At 38.9% G+C, this 14,251-nt stretch overlaps 1 protein-coding gene across 1 annotated transcript; it reads left to right on the plus strand.

Moving 5' to 3' along the window:
- Window positions 1–1,593: 1,593 nt before the first annotated feature.
- On the plus strand, window positions 1,594–8,937 carry nts (neurotensin). Its single transcript, XM_020637235.3, has 4 exons — window positions 1,594–1,894; window positions 3,326–3,387; window positions 6,630–6,836; window positions 8,479–8,937. The coding sequence occupies exons 1-4, from the start codon at window positions 1,834–1,836 to the stop codon at window positions 8,620–8,622; spliced, it is 474 nt and encodes a 157-aa protein (XP_020492891.1). The 5' UTR covers window positions 1,594–1,833; the 3' UTR covers window positions 8,623–8,937.
- Window positions 8,938–14,251: the final 5,314 nt, after the last annotated feature.

The following is a 14,251-nucleotide window of genomic DNA, read 5'->3' on the forward strand; positions in this document are numbered from 1 at the left end:
TGAAGATGTAATGCAAATCCGCACACATTATGCACTTCCATGAGCTAAAAAGCATGTCATTTTATAAATAGTGAAGTGAGGAAATTATGGACGCATACTACATTCACATGAGGAAATAAAAAATAATCTGCTCTGTGCTTCTAAATGTAAAAGATAATTATGATGTTAATTTGGAAAAACTGGGCTGTTTTTTTTTTTTTAATTAACGAGGTAGAGGGGGCTTCTTCCTGAATATTAGTTGACTATGTTCATTTGGGAAAAGGGGGTTGTTTTCATCAATTAATGAGTTCACTTTGTTGTTGATTCAGAAATAGAGGCTGTTTTTCCTGAATTAATGACACAACTGGCTCGTCGATTTCTAAAAAAACAGCAACAGATTTAAGAAATCTTTGGAAATAATTCAAGTTTGTCAAGTTGTTCTAATTGTGGAATTGCTGATGATGATTGTTATTAGTTTAAATTATACAGCTCCTGCAGCCCACATGTCTTGTTGTTCTTGGGCAAAACACTGAACCCTACTGCTACCTGTTGTACAGCCATTAATGTGTGAATGTGTATGAATGATAAGAAACTAAATGCAAACGAAAACAAAAACAAGGCAGTATCTTGAAAAAGGAGAGGATCTAAGAAAGATCCCTGAGGGACTACGAAATAAATTATTTTGATAAAAAGTATTTAAATTGATCATAGTTGTGTTTTTGAAGCCGTAAAATGCAAGTTTCAAAGTTCTTACAGAGATCATCACGTAATGGCTGTTAATTTAATGCAGCTTTTTAAGGTTCTGTTAATGTTCTCCTTTTTTATTTTTCTGCAGTTACTAATAGAGAAACACTCATCAGATAATTAAAGTAAATCAAAGTTAAAATGAGTGTTTTCTTAATTCATGAAAAATCAAGAATGAACTTAAATGTAAGCAACATTTGTGTATTGTTTTCTTTAATGATCCGGAAACTGGACACATGATTGTGTTCATGAACATTTACATTACTGGGAAAGGTAGTGAATTAATGATGAGGATAGACATTTCAAGAGTTTATGAAAATAAGTGCAAATTTTAAAGAATATATGTATACAAGTATATTAATAAAAGCAGAGAGTGCGTTAGTAAAGCATATACAGTAAAATTACATTCCCATATTATCAGATATACATCAATAAGATTGATGTCATTCACCCACAGTGTTGGAAAGTTAAAACAATCACCTGTTGATTTAGAAAGAGACTTCATTTACAAACCAGAGTACATGGGGGGAGCACAGCTTCTCCAAAGACAGGCACAGAGGGAATCCTTTTCCATGCACCCTCCCCCACTCCCGACAAACACAAAAAATATATCTAAAATTATTGAATACATAAATAATTTCTCAGCCGAGGGGAAATAACCAAATCTCCCAAACCTTGACGCAAAAACATTTTCGCCTTGTGATGCCACAGTGACGTCTGCGATGACACATGGATGTAAAGGGAAAAAGATGATATGAAGACAGAGAGGATGGATGGAGGGGTGATGGGGTGGAGGAGGAGGGGGGGGGGGGGGCATCAGTGGGTGTGAAGGTGGGGGTGATATTCTTACATCACACTGGCTCTTATAAACTGAGGGAATGGAGCCCACTGCACTTGACAACCAACCAGGAAACTGAAAGACAGGAGGGAGAGTGTTTGGATCTGCAGGAGAAGAAAAAGGAGAAGAAGAAGAAGCAGCATCACTTTCAGTTCTTCTCCAGCCTCTCTTTGTGTCTGACTTTTAACCATACGGACTAGACCCCTCCCCAGGTTAATTCTTATTCTTCAGAGCGGGATCTTCTTTACTCTTTTAGTCCTTTTCTTATCAACATGCAGGTTCTGTTGACGGGCTTACTCCTCCTCTGTTTCACACGTGGTGGACTCTGCACAGGTAAGAAAACTGGTTTTTTTTTCAAAACACTTTTTGCATTGCTTTGCATTCATTATTTATCACTGAACAGATGCACAATAAAAACACGTTAAAGGAATATAAACAGATAACTATAGTGCTGAATAGCTCTGGCCGTTTCCCCTGTTACACGTCTTACTGTGTGCAACAGGTGCATCATTCTGTTCTATATTTGTGCAACAGTGAAACATCTCTATATTAAAAATAAAGCATAGAGTTTAGTGCTGCACCTCAACAATTCTTCATGTCGTTATTTATCTCTATGTTTGTAATATTCTTGCTGTGAAACACGTTTTATTTATACTGTAGTTATTCAACATCTCTAGTCCTTCAGTTTATGGAAATGCTGTTCCATCATGAAGCTCTAACTTTAAAACTTCACTGAATATATTCAAGTCAAGCTAAGACATTATCTGACATTTTTATCTAACATTTTGCACAAGTTTTGACTCTTTTTGGCTCCTTTTGAATCAACTGAATTTAATGCATTCTCTTATTTCTTGTATTATTATTTTTTTACACAATCATGCAAAACAAAGGTGCTAACAAAAAAAATGAAGACATGATGAAGTTTAACATACATATACATAAGCACATATGCATACGGATACACACGATCAATTCAGCATTAAAGGATATGTAGTGTAATGCACACTCACAGTCACATACACTCTGGAGATTGAGATGAATAAATCCCCGCTCTTCTTACTACAGACTATATTCTTCTTTAACTGTCTTATTTATCTGCTTCTCCTTAATGATCCAATCAGTTAAGACCTAATTTAACTGTCCTAGAAGCCTTTCAAACCTTTGCTCATCCAAAGATGCCTCAAAATTAACACAACATGTTTCTCTTGATTCCAAATCAAAGTAAATTTATTTTGAATGTATTTGCGGTTTAATGAAATTACCCTTTTATGCAGCCTTCACAGAACTCTTTAAGAGACTTAATCCTTTGGGATTAGATTACAAAATCACGTTGAACTCATTGATCCAATCAGCAGTCAGCCTTTAAGATTCTTGGACATATTGCCTACAATGATTTAATACAGAGAGAGTTTTGTAGTATTTTAAAAAAACAACGGATGTTGGTTGATGAACCTTAGGATACTTTGTCTCCTAATGAATGCTTAAAGACTTAGTTTAGGTTTTCTTTCCATATTTCATTGTATGTATATTTATGTTGTTTCTTTTATTTAACCGGGTCAATAGACAGTCCCTGAGTTAACCACGTAGCCACATATTATCTGCTTGTTAAATAAAAGGTTGCAAACTCTACATGACGACAGCTCAAACACAGTCTAAATGCTATCTGACACTTATCATAATTTAATGTTGTTCTTATGTTCTGTATGTTATAAACATGTGTCATGCAGATTTATTACATTTTCTTTTCATTTGCTCCTCTGACAGATGTGGACCAGGATCAGCGAGCGCTAGAGGAGGAGCTTCTCAGCAGTCTCTTCACTTCTAAGGTACTGTACAGGGGTTTTTCTTTTTCTTTTTTATACCTGTGACATCAGAGACTGAGTGTCCAAAAAGTTTCGACCCACCCGGTGTTTTAGTGATCCCTCGTATCCCTGCTGCTGCCCGCACATACAGGCCGCCAAGAGTTCTTTCACCTTCCTGTTGTACTCATGCTGAGTGCAGATACATGATTCAATCTAATTCAATCTTTTTCTCATCTCTCTTAGAAACTCTCACTTTGACTGAGCTAGTTAGGGTTTGGTTTGAAATTATGTATTTTACTCATACAGAGAAAAAAGACTAGTGTGCGCACATCCACGCACATTGCATACAGAGGCAGGACAAAAAAAGTATAAACAGAAAAAAAGAAGATCCTTATGATCCAAACGTTGCTCTTAATGAAGCTGCTTATTGGGAGCTGAACAGTGTGCTGAAGTGCAGGTTCTCACAGTGAAATTGGCCTCCACACGATTTTGGACTTCATGATTTTTAAGTTATTATTTGGTGGTGTGAGCTCGAGGTGGGACACAACAAGTTTGATGTGTTACCCTAAACTTCAAAATATGAAGATCTGGTTTGGATGATCAGTTGTGTTATTAAGTTAGCTATAATATTAGAATTGTTCATGAGGCCGTTTATATAAAGAAAACGGGTTAGTGACAATAATCTTGTAAAATGCGGTCTATAAAAATGCTTGCTGACGACTGGTGTCTGACCTTTCACAGATTATTTTGAGTTGTCATTTAAAAGTTGGTTCTAAAAGTTTTGGTTCATTTTAAACATTTGTTTTTTGATTTCTGGATACAGAAAAAACATGACACTGGTTTCATACTGTATGTGATGTATGATGTAAGCAGACTGCAGCACATACATCCAGTGTCCATTCAATAATACAAATATCCATCCAGATGGAAAAACAAAAGAAGAATGTTGTAACATTTCATGTGTAACTATCATTAACCTGTGGTTGATGTTGTAAACTACCTCACTTTGGTTATTTTATGCACCATGAAAACTCGGCTTTCTTCAGAGTATAAAGGTCACTCAGATATGGACATGTTCGGTTTATAACACAGGTTTTAAAGGAGGTGTTTGCACGTCCAGCTATCTCATTAAGTTTTTATTTTTATTTATTTAACCAGGTTGGCCCCAGTGCAAAAACACAGAGTTACAGACAGAGACACAAAGAAAGACAAAGTACAATTTACAAAGACACTACATTTTGCATGAAAATGTATTAAGTAGGTGCGTAAGATATCAAACTGTCATTTGGAAAAGAAAAAAATCTTGACCACTCCTCTTGCAAGGCATCACTGATTATTAGAAAAAACACACAACATTTTCTGTCCCTCTGAACCTTCGTCAAGTGTGTTGACAGAGGTGATGCCTTCCTAGAGTAATGTCTTTTTAAAGGTTTATAACACATCCCGTCTCGTATCATCAGCCATAAATGATTGACACAGCCATTGCTCTCGACCTCCACATAGACGAGGCTTTGGTACTTTTTAAAAGATGTCACCTGACTTTGATGGAAGATCTTAATCATCAGCAATAAGTAACACTGCTTTAGGGGCATCTGCAGCTTCATATTTTGAGTGTGAGGCCACTGACCAAGCTTGAGTGTTTGTCAACTTTGGAGTGAGAATGTGTCGGGAAAATAAAGCTTGTTAAAGTGACGGATACCCGAGAGTTATAGGATTCAGATGGACAGCATCATAACGACACGTCTTCCACCTCTCTGTCTTTCTCTGTCTGGAAAATAACAGTGCTGCTCGTACAAAGATGATCTGACAGTCGCCGCTGATGCTGGGAGGTTGTTCAGGGCTCATGATTGTAATAATAACTCGCCAGATGACTGATAGACGGCTCCAAAGGCTGAGGAGTGCAGGACTGTAGAGGAGTCATGGGGCTTTGGAGCTTCACAAAAAAACAGGATTATGATTTCTTCACTTTGAGTTGAAATTATCCACCATCTGTTGTTGAGTCTTCTCTTGTTCTGATTTCCTGCAGGATTTTGGTTCGACTCTCTGGCTTATTTCTGTTTGTATCACTACAGCACATGAACAAGCCAGGTATCATATGTGGGTTTTTTTTTGGATGATGTTAGTTGTTTGTCAAAGACACTTTCTAAAATGTTACTTATAAATCCTTCAAACGGGAGCTTCTGTTGGTGCGGCTCTTGTTTTCCTTTCCTTACCTATTTTATGTTTTTTGGATCCAGCACCCACTGAGAGATGAGTGTGACTTGATATAAAGTTATTTTGCGCTGGGTAGTAATATTTGATAGGGGATACGGGGAACCTCTGCTATCATTTTACGCTATAGAAGCATTTATCAACAAGGTAGCACATCTCAACAGAACACCGGCTAATATAGTCTTTATTTCTGATTGATTCAAAAAGGATTAAAAAGAACAGACCCTCCAAGGAGCCGATTCCAAAGAATTACTAACAAGTGGACCCCTGGGGGTTGTTAGAGTATCTGCCCACTGTATTATCCCCCCCCTCCCCCCTCTAAGTTATTGATTTAGTGACATTACAGGAGAAGATTCTGATGAATCTATACTAAACACGACACCTGCACAATTAAATCCAAACCTGCCCCTCACTCGTTAATCAATTAAGATTTATTTTAAACTAAATGAAATGTGAAAAGGACATTCGTTTTAATCAAAAATGATTATTCTGATAAGAATATAAGAACACATTCATCTGATCTGTAAAATTGATGGTGAAAATGTTAAAATTTTATAAAGCGATATGAATTACTACAACTTCTTCTTTGTCCTGAGCAGCATGATGAGCACACATGTGAACACGTTACATCAGGACGATTAGATTAGCTTGAGTTAAGTTGTGGAAGATTCTCTTGATTGTGATCGTCTTACTCCTGTCTGTATCTAACGATCAAAGCATATCACTCAGGCCACAGAAAAAAAAACGTTTTCCTCCTGCCCAGAGAGGTTTAATGGAATGAAATGATGATTACATTTGAAAGGAAAAATGTGCCTCATGGTTTTATTTTGGTCCTCTGTGGTCTCTCTCTCTCTCTCTCTCTCTCTCTCTCTCTCTCTCTCTCTCTGTCTCTGGGATCATATTCAGTTCAACAGCGTACTGTTTGTAGAAACTTCCTTTATATCATCACTGCACAATAAGGATCGACTTTCTAAATTTTCTAAATTTAGAGAACCTTATTACTTTCTGAATTTCTTTTCAACCTAACAACCTCAACTCTTGTTCCCTGTTTGCAGATGAAACAGAATAAGCAGAGTGCCCCCTACTGGCGCGTGTCGCTGCCCAACCTGTGCCGTGTGGTGAGCAGTCTGAGGCAGGAGGTGTGGAGCGGCGAGGAGGGCGAGGAGGAGGAGGGCGAGATGAAGGAGGGGGGCCTCCAGCTGCTGGAGGAGCTGTACAACCTGCAACACATCTGCAGAGCGCTGCAGAGCCGGGAGGAGAGGGTGAGAAACACACACACACACACACACACACACACACACACACACACACACACACACGTATTACAAACACACACATGATAAAAACACTCAGAAACAGACTAGTGCAGGTCGGAGTAGACATCCTTAGTTCACATATAGAGTAAGAACAGGAGCATATTGTGTGTGCCTGAAAAGAAGCGTTTTAAGTGTAACAGCAGCAACATTTAAGTTGACCTCAGACTGAATGCTATAAAGTAACTTGTAATAGGATAAAAAGAGAACCACACATGGTGTCTGCTATAGTGTTTATAAACTGTGCAGGTTGTAACCCTACCAACCAACAGGTAGATTCAGATTGTCATTTATCTGTTTATCTTTGTGCTGTCTGTATGAATTGAATCCTAACTTCAGAGTGTTCAGAGTGTGTACTTCAGGCCTATTTATGGAGCTTTTCTTTCAATAATGGAGTGCAAACCTGAAAATAGATTTACATGGATTTATTCAGAAGAAATAGTTATATTATTTAATTCCCAACTCCAGCATAGAGGTTTATAAACAAAATAAGGTGATAGTGATGGGGATGGGGGGGAGATAGGACAGCTGATAGAGTCAGAAGCCTCGGAGAGAGGGGTGCATTGGGGAGTCTTTATCGGCACACACTTAATAGGGAAACACATTTTTTCATAACCCACTTTAAGCAGGATAAAAGTTAGGCATAATTAGGGGCGTGGTCAGTCTGACTGCAAGAAGCTGCTTTGTAGCAGTTTGTCAGGAGGCTTAGAGTCTTTGCTCCAGCTCTTTGCCTACCGTTAGGTTGACCAAAAGTTTGATCGCGTTATCATATCCAATATGGCAACCACCATGGATGGGCTTCAAAACAGCACTTCAGAAATTAATGTGTAAAGTCACAGACTCCTTGTCCATATTAATATACAATCTATGGTTGGCCCTTTATTTAGATTTCACCTTTTCTCATTAGTTTTTACAATTTGCACCAGTTTAAATAAAAAGCACTATGCACTAATCTTCAAATTTCATGAATTATCTTAACGCTTAATGTTAATACCAATGAAGCTATCACTTCTACTGCAGCAGACAAACACAAAGTCTGTTATATCACAATATATTGAAAGATAAATACACTGGCTCTATTTTTGTTGTTTCTTTTATCAATGTAAAAAAAAACAACAACAAACAAGTGCTGCAGGAAAGGGTTAATAAAACTGTGCTAAATAGCAATACTGGTTTAAAAGGCCAGTAACACTGATGACATCATGTCTTAACCTTTACAAAAACTACAATCTCCCCTCTCCTTCAGGAACACACACACACACACACACACACACACACACACACACACACACACAGAAGAGGCCCTCCGTCATAGTAAACATAGCTCATTAACTCCCTTCCATCATCACCCCATCACCCTCCACTCCACACAGCAGCGTCTCTCATTCTTTGTCTTTCATCTGCAGATTAGCACCTGTTTTTCATGCATGGAAGCACAAAGCAGGAGCTCTCGTTTAATCACGGCTACATGATGCAGCCTCCCATTACCTCGCCACTCAGCGGCTAAACATGTGTTTTCCTGTCATTCCCTGCCACACTCACCCTCCGCTCTCTCTCTCTCTCTCTCTCTCTCTCTCTCTCTCTTCAACAGCTACTCCACGACTCTCTGGAATATTTAGACGAGAACAGGGACACTCCGCTGAAACGAAAATCACCCTACATCCTGAAGAGACAAGCAGGGCAGAGCACCAAGTCCCGGAGGCCGTACATCCTAAAACGGAGCACAATTTACTGACGACATTCCCACAGGACCAGACTGCGTTCCTGCTTTGAAGACGTGACATGCTATTTTTCCTCCATATAGCTTCTATGTTTTATTTTCTGTTCCTGTCGTTGTTTTTCTCCACTCAGACCCTTTGACTGTGCGTCCAGCATCGAGGCCTGTCTGTATTCTGCTCCTCTCAGCTAAAAGTCCTGAAAAGAAATCTCCCCGAGCATCGAGCAAAATCATGTATCTCTGAGAAACTATATTTATTTACTCTATTTCTTCACTGCACTCTGAGTCTATTTTGTTTCAGGATATGATTAAAGGATTCATGATACAAAACCAGTGTGATGTCTCTGTGATCTTTTCATTCAGGAAAACTGATCAGCTGATTCAACTGATGCTCAAATGATTCTTTAAAGATCCCATATTATCCTTATTTTAACTTTTCATGATGTCAGTCTGTGAAACCCATGAAGTAGATTTTCAGCTCAAAAGAACTCATCATTAATCGTATACCTAAAAATCCTAATTTCAGCCTCTGCCTGGACCAGTTAAGGTTAGCTTTAAGGCCCCCCTCCCCACATGCCCACTTTCTTCTGATTGGCCGGCGTTCTGGTAGCTGTCGGGGTCAGAACGCTGCAGCGCTGCCAGGGAAGAGCAGCTCTTCAGTGTTTGGAAGATAGTCTATAGGTGTTTTTTGATTTTGCACTGCAGGAACTATGAACTACTTTAGTTCCTAGAACCACATTAAGAGGAACCTTTATAGCTCCTGCTTCAGAGTAGGTACCAGATCGCCTGATTGGCAGGACAGGCCGTTTAGCGCCCTCAGAAGTCATCCTGAGAATGCTCGGACATACGTTTACCTCATGATCTGAATATTTGCCCACGTTGAACGTGGGTATCCAGCAATGTAATACTAAAGGTGAGTTTTAAAATAGTTATCAGCATAATTGGTCAACTTTAAACCCGTCTGGCTGCTATCAAAACTCTAATCTCGGACTGGCATCAAGTGCCATGACAAATTCAGGAAGGAAACAATGACTGACTGCAAATTATGCAGTGTGTCCGTGAGCCAAGCTAGTGATGTAAAAGCGGGTGTGTGACATAATGAAGCATGGGTTGTTGTGGAGTAAAACAGAACAAAGACAAAAATGTGCAGGTGATAGGTAGGAAGAGTCCAGGTAGAGTGAGAGAGAGAGAGAGAGAGAGAGAGAGAGAGAGAGAGAGAGAGAGAGAGAGAGAGAGAGAGAGAGAGAGCAACAGTATGGTTGCGCTTTTCTACACTGAGAGCATCAGGCCCAGGTGCTCTCAGTCTGGCTGGCTGTTTCCTCTAGGAACAAGGGAGACACAGAACATATGAGCTAAGCCTGCATGTGAGGTAAGGCAGTGACCGTCACAGTACCATACTGCACCATACGTCATACTGCAGCATCCTGCAAAGTCATTATCTGCTGCAGAAAATAGTTCACAATACATACAAGATATTTTTCAGGGTAATTTGTGAGAGGCAGCAGCATATTTAGAGAATGTTAGAGATATCCATCCATCTGTTATTTATACCGCTAATCCTCACATTCACACCTATGGGCAATTGAGAGTCACCAATTAACACAGGTTATGACAGGGGCTAAATAGAGGTTTTTTTTGTAAAAGTGCGATGAGTGTACATCAGTACAGTATATGTTGAATGTGTATAGTGAATGATGTGGGCCTTCTGCCATAAAAAGTTTGGAAAGCACTGAATAAACCTAATGAGCATGTGTTTGGACTGTGGGGGGAAGTAAGAGTACTCGAAGAGAAACCACTAGGCACGGGGAGAACATGTAAACTCCACACAGAGAGGCGGCGCAGTCTGATGAGAGTGCCTGCTGTTGAACAGTAGTTAAAAAGAGCACAGAAGCACTTAAGCAGATAAAACACACTCTTACTGCTCGTAATGAGAACCTTGGCCTTAATAAAATGGCGTTTTCATCTACTCATCAAAGAGCTTTGGTACCCATCTTTTTCTAACTCAGATATTATCTCTGACAGCAGCCAGAGAGGCTGAATGTGTCGACATCAGAGAGACTTTAAAACGTCCTCTTTCTGTTTCTACAGTGAGGGAAAATGTCTTCTCTCTCTCTCTCTCTCTCTCTCTCTCTCTCTCCCTCTCTGCATGTTAGTCTTTAAAAAAACAATTAAAATTCACACAGACACCTGTGCAGGTCAGACCCTCAGTAAATCAAGGTTCAGGTAAGATAACATTGTTTGATTTGAGCCTTTAAAGGACTAGAAAAGGACCTTGATTTGTTCTTGTTGATCGCTTCTGTTTGTTTGCATATTTATTATAAAGCACACTGAATGCTTCAGAATTTTATTTATTTTTATTTTAGATATTTTATGAATTTTCTGGTTTACTCTCTGTTACTGAGAGAGACTTGCACTGGAACTTGAACTGGCGATCCTACGGTTACCAACCCAAGTCCCTACCGACTGATCTACTGCCGCCCTAAATGGTTATTTTGTTTAAGCTATAAAACTAGAGTCACAATGGTCAAAAGGTTTGAAATGTTTTGTTAAAAAACAGGATTGTAATGCTGTGATCAATCCTTCAAAACCAGGAGGAAGCTCACTCAGAATTTAATGTCCCTAAAATCGGCACTTTTATAAGTTTGACCCAATATTTGCAAATCAAAATTGACACAAATCATCAAAATCTTACAAATTGCTAAAATATTCCTAAATAGATGCACAGAAAAATAAAACAAATAAAGCCTGTTCCTTTCATTTAACGATAAATGTGTCAGATTTCCCTCACTTTGAATTGAATAGAATAAAGCAAATCATAATGCAGAAGCAGACAGGGAAACTATAAAATTCACTTAAATTAGTTAAAACACATTCATACTAAAAGACTCACAGTGGTTTCAAACAATACCAGTAGTTTGGATCTCTCTGAGTTACTGAGGTTTTATAAATCTCTGGACACAATGTTCCAGTTACTGTGAAGAAAAGACTCTCCAAGCTCACTGGACGCTGATTTCAGTGGGACTATTATTTTCTTTAAGAAAGGTTTTCAATTCTTTGAGCGCCAGAAAAGAAAATGACATTCACCTTGGTTGTATTGGTGTGAACTCAGACTATCTGCGAGACAGATGTCTTTAAACATCAGCAGATAAAACTCCATCTAGCTAGAGTGATGAGCTACAGAGGTGAATGAAACCTTTAGTTCAGAGCTTTGTCTAGGAGCTGTACTGATTGAATCACTCTTTTAAAGACAATAATGAAAAAGAAAAGGGACCGAAGAATCTAAAAAGAGGCGGAGAAAGCGTGGAGTTCAGGCCCACAAGACACAGTATGAAGAAAAGTGTCAAAACACATTTAATACACAGACTGATCCCTAAAGTAATAACAGGGATAAAGAAAACTATTTGAAAACTGACTGCACTAAATTGTTTTGTTGATATTTATCAACTTTTTGTGTTAAAGTTGGGTTGCAAAGCTGATGTTTGAACTTCCCCTTAACAATAACCGTAAGGTGCCTTTGAGTCGTGTAACTACATTAAACGCTCCAGGAGCTCCAGTTGGTTCTAGTTGAACTTGAATGTGTCAAACTGTTCATGTGTAGCAGGGAAAGGGCAAACTTTGCATAAATAAAGGTTGGAAAAAAATGCTCTCATTTTAGTCAACAATGCCTGCACTGTACAGCAGAGGGCAGTGTTGTTAAAGAAGTCAGATGGTTGTGATTTACAGTGTGAATGACTGCAGAAACATACAGTTAGGACGCCTTCAGGCAGAAAATAAATGCTGAATCCAAAGAAATCAATTTGAGAGCAAATCTCCCAGAACTAAAAGCTGGATTTTTATAAAATCATTATCCTCTTCTTCATTAACCTCTTGCCTAAAACTTCACCAAACTTGAGCAGTGTGAGAAAAGTTTTCCAGGTTCTGATCACTCGTTGTCCAGCTGGAGGGGGTTTGGGTCAGAACCTGTAACACCCTTGTTCTGGGCGGTAAATCTACTTGTCTTTAATTTAAATTTGGTGGTTTTTAAGACGGTGCTTAACTCTGTTTCTGAATTTAAGAAAAGGTTCTGGATAGGACAGTTGGACAGAGAAAGGAATTGCTGGGAGGAGAGAGTCGGGCAACATAAACAAAGGGCTGAGGTCGGATTCAAAACCCACAGCCACAAGAGGACTATAGCCTCAACGAGGACTAGCCTCTGTAAGTAGGATGCGTGACATAACTAGGCTATCGTGCTCCAACAGTAAGTATTTTTACCCGACATATCCGGGTAACATTATACTTCCACGTTACATCATGCAAAAGTCAGGCCAAAAAACTGTGAAAGATTGATTTTTACCCTGTAGAATTTACCTCAAAAGCAATAATGGCATTTTAGATTTTATATGGTTGTGTTAGAGCTCCCATTAACCACCCTGAGGCACGACTCATTTATCTTTATTGAAAACTGGAAAGTCTTTGAATACTTAAACTGAGCAGTCTAAAATGTCACCTCAACACTCTGAAACTTAAAGCACACAGAAACCGTTCTATTTCCTTCTCTATTCACAGAGTTACTCCTCATTGAGTAAATTTGTCTTTTCTTCACACACATTTGGAAACCTCTGACTCAAGAATAAAATGTCTGAATCACCGGTCAGGGCGACGGATCCCAAAGGCAGTAAATGTTTAAGTGTGCAGCTGGAGAAACTATCCTGCCATTAGGTGAAAAAGTGCTTTAATAACATTTCAACTTCAGAGAAGTTTACGTAGATCCTTCTCCTATATCCTCCCTCGCTACCTTCCCTGTTCTCTAAACTAAACCCTTGTTTTGAGTGTTGTTCACATCACTGCCAGCAGGTGGTAGCGCTGTACAACTCTACTCCAGACTGTGGCTTTCCATAACTTCATGTGGTGGTTGGATGAAGTTTTATGAAGCTCTGGAGCTTCTTTCTCTCCAGCTGAAAAGATTTGAGTTTGAGGGGTTCAGACTACATCAGATGGTGTTTAAGACTTTGAAGCATACCTTCATGACAGTCTGCGTCACCACCACACCTCTCAGGATTTCAGAGTTTGAGTCTCATATATTATCAATACAAGTCAAAGAAGTGTGCATGTCATGAATTGATTATTTCTGTACACATTTTTCAGATGTTCTGCATTGAGTAGATATTATTGTGCAGAATGCTGCTGTAAAATAACTTTTTGTTGTCTAAACAGTATTTATTTATGAGCTTTTGTCTGCACATTTTAAATCAGGCTAACACACAGGGTTGTATCTGTATGTATGCTTTTTGTGGATATGGTATGCTTCTTTCTAAATTCTTTAAATTTCTTGGTTAATATTTATGTCTGGGCGGGCCATATAGCCTAGCAGTGATGTTGCTTGCCCCATGTACAGAGGCAAAAGCCCTCATAGCAGTGGGTTTAAATCCGACCCTGGCCCTTTGCTGCATGTCATCCCCCCACTCTCTCTCCTCCCAACCTTTCCTCTTACTCGTCAGCTGTCCTATCCACTAAAGGCAAAAATGTCACAAAAAATATCTTAAAAAATACTCCATGTATCAGTTTATGTCATGATGTGAGGAATCAGAGACGGATATTCATAAAATGATCAGATTATATTATGACATTATTCCTTGGTATCATTTGGAAATGCCCTAATGTTGTTTTC

The sequence above is a fragment of the Labrus bergylta genome, chromosome 7 (assembly GCF_963930695.1).
Source record: "Labrus bergylta chromosome 7, fLabBer1.1, whole genome shotgun sequence".
Lineage (NCBI taxonomy): Eukaryota > Metazoa > Chordata > Actinopteri > Labriformes > Labridae > Labrus > Labrus bergylta.

Coding starts and splice junctions, on each gene's coding strand:
- nts (XM_020637235.3), top strand. CDS start 1,834: ATGCAGGTTCTGTTGACGGGCTTACTCCTCCTCTGTTTCACACGTGGT. Junction 1,895..3,325: donor ACGTGGTGGACTCTGCACAG/GTAAGAAAACTG, acceptor CTCCTCTGACAG/ATGTGGACCAGGATCAGCGA. Junction 6,837..8,478: donor TGCAGAGCCGGGAGGAGAGG/GTGAGAAACACA, acceptor TCTCTTCAACAG/CTACTCCACGACTCTCTGGA.